The sequence below is a fragment of the Monodelphis domestica genome, chromosome 4 (assembly GCF_027887165.1).
Source record: "Monodelphis domestica isolate mMonDom1 chromosome 4, mMonDom1.pri, whole genome shotgun sequence".
Lineage (NCBI taxonomy): Eukaryota > Metazoa > Chordata > Mammalia > Didelphimorphia > Didelphidae > Monodelphis > Monodelphis domestica.
Window position 1 is genome coordinate 392,815,555 of NC_077230.1, and position 7,144 is coordinate 392,822,698.

The window sequence follows — 7,144 nt, forward strand, 5'->3', positions numbered from 1 at the left end:
CATTTTTAACTTTCTAGGAATACATTGCTTCTTCCAAGCTCTTTAAAGGTAGAAAATCCTTTGTTTTGGTTTTCTATCTCCAGGTTAATTCCTTCAGAGCAGAGATGGTCCCATTTTTGTCTGTATTCTCATAGCCCCGCCAATGGAGCTTGGCAGAGAGTAGAAATGGAATAACTAAATTGCTAGCGGAATGAACAAGAGGTCTGGATGAGGCCAGGTTCTGAAGGCCATTCAATGCCAAAGAGAGGAGTGTATTTGATTCTAGAAGTAATAGGGAGTCAGAGAAGGTTCTTGAGCAAGGGAGTATCCTGTTGTAGAAACGTCACTTTACCAAATGCTTGGAGGACAGATTTGGGACTGGAGGGCAGAACGGGGTAGGATCCATTCCACGATGCCTGTGGAAGATGGAATATGAGCAAGGAACAATAGGAACACTGGTCTGGCCAGGCCACCAAGACATCCAAACCAAGAGGACTAGATAACCTCCAAAGGTCCCTTCTAGCTCGAAAGCCATCATCGTATGGTTCTAAAATGTATAATAACTATTATTTCACACACACATACCCAGGGACATACATACATTTTTTGAAAAAATAAACCCTTATTTTGAACAATGCTACATGTATAACCCAGTGGAATGACTTGTCAGCTCTAGGAGGTGGGGAAGGAAGAGGGGTGGGAAAGAACATGAATCCTATAACCAGGGGAAAATATTCTGAATACCTAAATACATTTAGAGTAAATAAATACATTTTAAAAAATAAAAATAAAAATAAACCCTGACCTTCTGTCTCAGAATCAGTACCAAGTACTGGTTCCAAGGCAGAAGAACGGTGAGGGATAGGCAATGCAAGTGGAGTGACTTGCCCAGGGTCACCTATTTTATTATTCATAAAAGATAGTTTCTTTTCCCAATTCCATAGAATAACCATTTTCCACATACATTTTCTGAAGTGATAACATCCAGACAGTCTCCCTTCCTCCCTTCCCTCTCCTCTCCTGGAAGTGACAAGCAATCTGATCTGGGTTCTACACCCTACATACATTCCTGAATTATTGAATTACTGAATATGTTCAATTCAATATCGAATTCATGCGACTATGGCTGACAGACTGATCTAAATTCCCAGACAATCAAGGAGGAATAAATAAATGGTGCACGAGTAAAAGGGCTTGGAATCACCAACTAAATCTGTCTGTGCCTTCTCATTTCTCACAAGTAGCCCTGGAGGAGCAACCTCGGTCTCACCTCATCTTGCTCCTATTCAAGGGCAGCAGCCTCTCCCAGCACCTACCCGCTCACTGATGGCGTTGTACTTGATGGCCAGCTCATCCCGTTCTGCCCGACTCTGGGCCAGGAGGTCCTCAACCCGGGACAGTTCCTGCTGCAGGATGTGATTTTCTTCCTGGAGGCTCAGCAGGGATGCCATCTCTGGGGTCTGAACAGTTTCTGGAGTGGTAGAAAGGAGGAAAGAAATCTCACACTGTTGTCTCACTTCTGAGAAATCTGGGAAATCCAACCCTCTCCTCTTAGATAGCCAACCCAACAGAAGAGAGAATGGCTCAAGAATTACTGGGTGGAGGGCAGCTGGGTGACTCAGTGGATGAAGAGCCAAGCCTTGAGATGGGAGATCCTAGGTTCAAATCTGGACTCAGACCCTTCCTAGCTGGGTGACTCTGGACAAGTCACTTCACCCCCATTGCCCATCCCTGACTGCTCTTCTGTCTTGGAACCAATACATAGTATTGATTTTAAAACAGAGGATAAGGGTTCAAAAAAAAAAAAGAAAGTGATTTCCATTGCCTAGCCCTGACCACTCTTCTGCCTTAGAACTAATACACAGAAGTGATTATAAGACAGAAGGTAAGGGTTCAAAAAAGAATTACTGGGTAAAGGGTAGCTGGGTGGATCAGTGGATGGAGAGCCAGGTCTAGAGATGGGTGGTCTTTGCTGAGTTCAAATCTAGCCTCAGACACTTTCTAGCTGGGTGACCCTGGGCAAGTCACTTAACCCCCATTGCCTAGCCCTGACCACTCTTCCGCCTTGGAATGGACACTCAGTATGGCTTCCAGGATGGAAGGTAAGGGTTTAAAAAAATTTACAGGGTAGGGGAGACCCTCAGAGAAGGGAACGAATAAATAAGCCCAGCTGGGATGCCCGGTACAGGCTGGTAAAAAGAGGTACCACCCCCTTCTCAGGCCAGGACACAGCTGATTTCTAGGAATTCGAACCCAAAAAACTGTCTCCTCCCCCCCCCCCCATGCAGGCAGGTAAAACAGCAGTCTGTGGGGTTTTCAGCCGCAACTACTCTGGATTCCAGACTTGTGAAGATCTCAAAGTCTCTCCCTGTCCAGGGGAAGGTGAAGTGATCCAACAGCCCAGGGCTGGGGTCCTCCCACACAGCAGGGACCCTACCTGGGTTCTCAGGCTCGGAGAGATTCCGGGTGACGATTTCCCGGATGCAGGCGGGCAGGCGGGAGGGCGCCCCGTCCTGGCCGGGGTCCTGCACCGTCAGGTCCTTTTCTTCCTCTGAGGTCAGGAGGCTGCTTTCCAGTTTCTGAGGGCAGAAAGGCAGAGAGAGCCTGTGTGACAGGGGCCAAGAAGCCAAGCGAGCTAAGCAAGCGTCGCCCAAGTCCCAGCCTCCCCAGCACAGGGACAGAAACCATGAGAAGACGCTCTGGGATCCCATAAAATAGGATGTGGGGAAACTGAGGAAATCCTGAGAAACATGCCAACAGACAAACAAGCATTTCTTAAACGCCTACTGAACACCAGGTGCCAGAGACCCAAGACAAGCAGAATCAACTCCCTCAAAGAGTTTACATCAATCAACAAACACTCAGTGAGCCCTTACTCCTGGGAAAGGGGTACAACATGTAAGTAGCAATAGTACCCAAGCCCCAGCCACATTTCCATAGTTCCTATAGAGTTCCTATTTTCTATAGAGATAAAAAAGGAAAAAGATTCATAGGGATGAGATGCATAGAGTAAATAGAGTGCCAGACCTTGAATTGGGAGGTCCTGGGTTCAAATCTACTCTCGGACACTTCCTCGGGATCTGATCCTGGTTCTGGTTTCAGACATCAAACTTGACCTCGGGTCTTTCCCAACTCTGATGTGAGTATTTATCGGACAAACTGAGGCAGAAGAATAGTAACGAGAGGTATCGGGAAAGACCTCACATGAGGGACAGCCTATGAGCTAAGTCTTAAAAGAAACCAGGGATGTGAAAAGGCAGAAACGAGGGGGAAGGACATGCACAGAGGCAGGAGATGGAAGGCTCATTTGGGCAAAGAACATGGAGGTTAGCGTGGCTAGAATACGGAGGGGAGGAGCGAAAGCAGGGAGGTCAATCTGGAAGCTGTTGCATAGTCTAGGTGAGTAGCAATGGCCCCGGAGTAGAGAGGAGAAGCGTGGGAGATGCATCAAATATTCCCTTCTCTGTCTTGTAATGCTTTCCTACAACATAATTATTTTTTTAACCATTACCTTCCATCTTAGAATCAATACTTTGTGTTGGTTTCAAAGCAGAAGAGAGGTAAGGACTAGGCAATGGTGGTTAAGTGACTTGTCCAGGATCACCCAGCTAGGAAGTGTCTGAGGCCAGATTCAAACCCCAACAATATTAATATTATCATCTTCGTTTTATCAAGGAGGAAACCGAAGCTCCAAGGGAATGTGACTCAGCCAGATTCTTCAAATTAGAACCCAGATCCTCAAACTCTAAATTCAAGCCTTGAGTTTTTTGCTCCACAAATACTCCCAGAAATAATTGGGAAGAGACTCTGGGCAGCCAATACAGGGTCCTTCCAAATCAGAGAGACTCCTAAAGAGTCACAGTCAGGATGGAATCCCTTGTGTGTGTGTGTGTGTGTGTGTGTGTGTCTGACTCAGCTCTCAGCAACACATCACTACCCAAACCTTCCCTTCCCTTCCCAGAGCTCACCTTCTCTCCCTGAGAATACTACATAGCAAATACTCAGATCCTACACAGCATATGGCACATCAGTCAGAGACCCAGATGGGTTTGGGTGGGAGAAGAAATAGGGAGAAAACGTACAGTCTGAGCCCAACAGTAAAGGGCTGGGGGTGGGGGATGCCCAGGCCCTCTGCTTCATGGTTCACTCTCCTCTCAGGGAGGACCCTTCTTTCCCAAAAATGACAGCAAAAAGGCCCTGGGGCATGAACGGAGGCCATTTATTCCCTTAAAATCATGGATTTAAAGAAACAAAGAACAAATAATAAGTACTTAATGCTTTTTCATTCATTCATTCATCTATCCATCCATCCTTTCATGTAGTCTAACCCCCTCATTTTATGGAGGGCAAAATGGAGATGGGAAGTGAGCATCCTATAACGGGCTGAAGGGCTGGATGTGGGAGTCAGAAACCCTTGGATTCGAATTTTATTTTGGACCCTAACTGGCGATGTGGCTATGAACAAGTGCCTTCTCTAAGGCAATGCTGTGAAGGTCTAAATGAGATCAATATTTCAAGTGAGAAAAGAAGGCCAAGCACGCTCTAGACATCAGTTATAAAGATAACTGAGTCAGTTATTAAACTCTCAATGTCAGATATTATTATGGAAAGGCAGCATGGTTATAATGGTAAGAGAGGGGACGGCTGGGTGGCTCAGTGGATGGAGAACCAAGGCTAGGGATGGGAGTTTCTGGGTTGAAATCTGGCCTCAGACATTTCTTGGCTGTGTGATTTTGGACAAGTCACTTGACTCTCATTGCCTAGCCCTGATCATTCTTCTGCCTTGGAGTCTTGATTTCAAGATGGAAGGTGAAGATTTAACAAGAAAAAAGAAACAGTTATACGGGGACAGTGAGGTGGACCAGTGAATAGGGAGCAAAGCTTGGACATCAGGGGTCCTGGTTTCGAATCTGGTCTCAGACCCTTTCTAGCTAGGTGACCCTGGACAAGTCACTGAACCCCCACTGTCTAGCCCTGACCACTCTTCTGCCTTGGACCCAAAAAACTGTGTAGTATTGATTCTAAGATGGAAGGTAAGAGTTTAAAAAATAAATAACTGACAGTGGTTAGAGAGCCTGCCTCAGAGACAGGAAGATCTGGGTCCAAATTCCACCTCCAACATAGCCTCACTGCTCAACCCCAGGCAAATCATTCATTTCCTCAGTGCACGGGATGGTTTTTTTCTAAAAGCCGTGAGATGAAGAGCAGGTGTCTTACAGAATTGGTAGGGGGAGTTTCCTTTCCCACAGTTCCTTACTCCGATGAAATCATAGGTCCAGTTACCAAAAAAAATTCTCACTAGCCAGAGCAGCAGTGCTAAGTAGGAGAGCCAAAGTCTCCCTGCTAAGGCTTGTTGTTTCTCCCCCAGTTTCTCCATTCCCACAGGTGCTCCCCTAGCTGGGGTCCCCCTCAGCCTCTCTCACCTGGGCCACCTCAATAACTAATTGGGGGTCCCTCCCTCCCCCTCTAGGTCTCCTTTCCCTGCCCCTTCCCTGCCTGAACCAAGGGCCCCCTCTGTCCCTGCCCAGCCCTCACCCACTGTGGGCATCCCCGTGGCCCCCGCTGCCCCTCACCTGAATGACTGTCTCCAACTTGGGTGAAGCCACCGGTGGTCCTTCATCCCTGGAGCTCATGGGGACAAGTGGGGGGAGGAGGGGGCTGGCAGAGCCTGGCACTTAACCCTCCCTCCCTCCTCTTCCCGGGCTGAGAGAGAGAGAGACAGAGACAGAGACAGAGAGAAAGAGAGAGACAGAGAGAAAGACAGACAGAGAGAGACAGAGAGAGAGAAACAGAGACAGAGACAGAGAGAAAGAAGGGGGAGAGAGACAGAGAGAGAGAGAGAGAGAGAGACAGACAGAGAGAGAGAGGGAGAGAGACACAGAAACAGAGACAGAGACAGAGAGAAAGAAGGGGGAGAGAGACACACAGAGAGAGAGAGAGAGACAGACAGAGAGAGAGAGGGAGAGAGACACAGAAACAGAGACAGAGACAGAGAGAAAGAAGGGGGAGAGAGACACAGAGAGAGACACAGAGAGAGACAGAGAGAGAGAGAGAGAGGGATGATGCCCTCCTCCTTACTCAGGAGCTGGTGACAGCTGCCTGCTGGCCTCAGCAGAGACTCCAGGCCAACCCAGATTATAATTAATCCCTGACTGACGGTTCTCCCCCCTCCATGTGACCAAGGAAGGCGGGAGAGGAGGAGGGACCCCAGAATGCCAAGTTCTCCCCCAACCTTCTTCCAGGTCCTTCATTCATTTGGCGGCAGGATTTCTGGGTCCTAGAATCCTCCGTGTGCTGCCTAGCGGAGGGTTTTTAAGAGATGAAAAGCACCTTAGAGAGGATCTCTGGGGGGGGTTTGGCCTTTTTTTCTCTGTCACAGACCCACCTGGCAGGCTGATGGAGCCCTAGACATCTCCGCAGAAGCATATCTTTAAATACGTGACCATGACAAAGAAAACCCAAAAAGGGGTCCTTTTTCCCCATCAAAACTCCCAGATCCCTTGAGATCTAGGCAGGATCTTCAGGTTGGGACTTCTCGATCTACTCTAAACCCCTCATTTTATTCAGACACCACCCAAAGAATTCTTCTTCATCCTTTACAGCTTAATGTACACTTTAGATATTATTGGGGCACATCATTAGATTATCATCAGAAAGCGTATTAGATAGCAGAAGCAGCTAAGGGAAAACATGGAGAGCCAAGCCTGGCGTCAGGAAGACCCAACTTCAAATCCAGGATCAGGTACTTCCTCTCTGTGTGGCCCTGGGCAAGTCACTTAATTCTGCCTCAGTTTCTCCATCTGTAAAATGAGGATAATAATAACACCTGCAGCCCTCTCTATCCCTGGGATGAGGAAACTCCCCTAAAAGCACACAGAACCAAGCCAATCTTCTGAGTATGCTTTTCATTATACCCAAGTGGGAAAAGGCCAGAGCTCCTGTCTCTCTACTGGCTGCAGTCTCCATGGGTTCAAATCCTAGTTTTGCCACTTAGATGACCATTTGGAGAGACTGAGTAATCTCAGTCCTGTCCAATCCTTCATGACTTCATTTGGATTTTTTTTGTTTGTTTTTTGTTTTATTTTGGCAAAGATACCACAATGGTTTGCCATTTCCTTCTCCAGCCCATTTTCTGGAATCTGAGGCAAACAGAAGGAAATGACTT

General features: G+C 47.4%; 1 protein-coding gene across 1 annotated transcript in view; it reads right to left on the reverse strand.

Moving 5' to 3' along the window:
* Nucleotides 1–6,058, reverse strand: part of CROCC (ciliary rootlet coiled-coil, rootletin) — an 87,277-nt gene extending 81,219 nt beyond the window's left edge. Inside the window, 3 exon segments of the mRNA XM_056795706.1 lie at nt 1,296–1,450; nt 2,417–2,558; nt 5,553–6,058. Coding sequence (XP_056651684.1) covers nt 1,296–1,450; nt 2,417–2,558; nt 5,553–5,612 — 357 coding nt within the window. The 5' untranslated portion in view covers nt 5,613–6,058.
* Nucleotides 6,059–7,144: the final 1,086 nt, after the last annotated feature.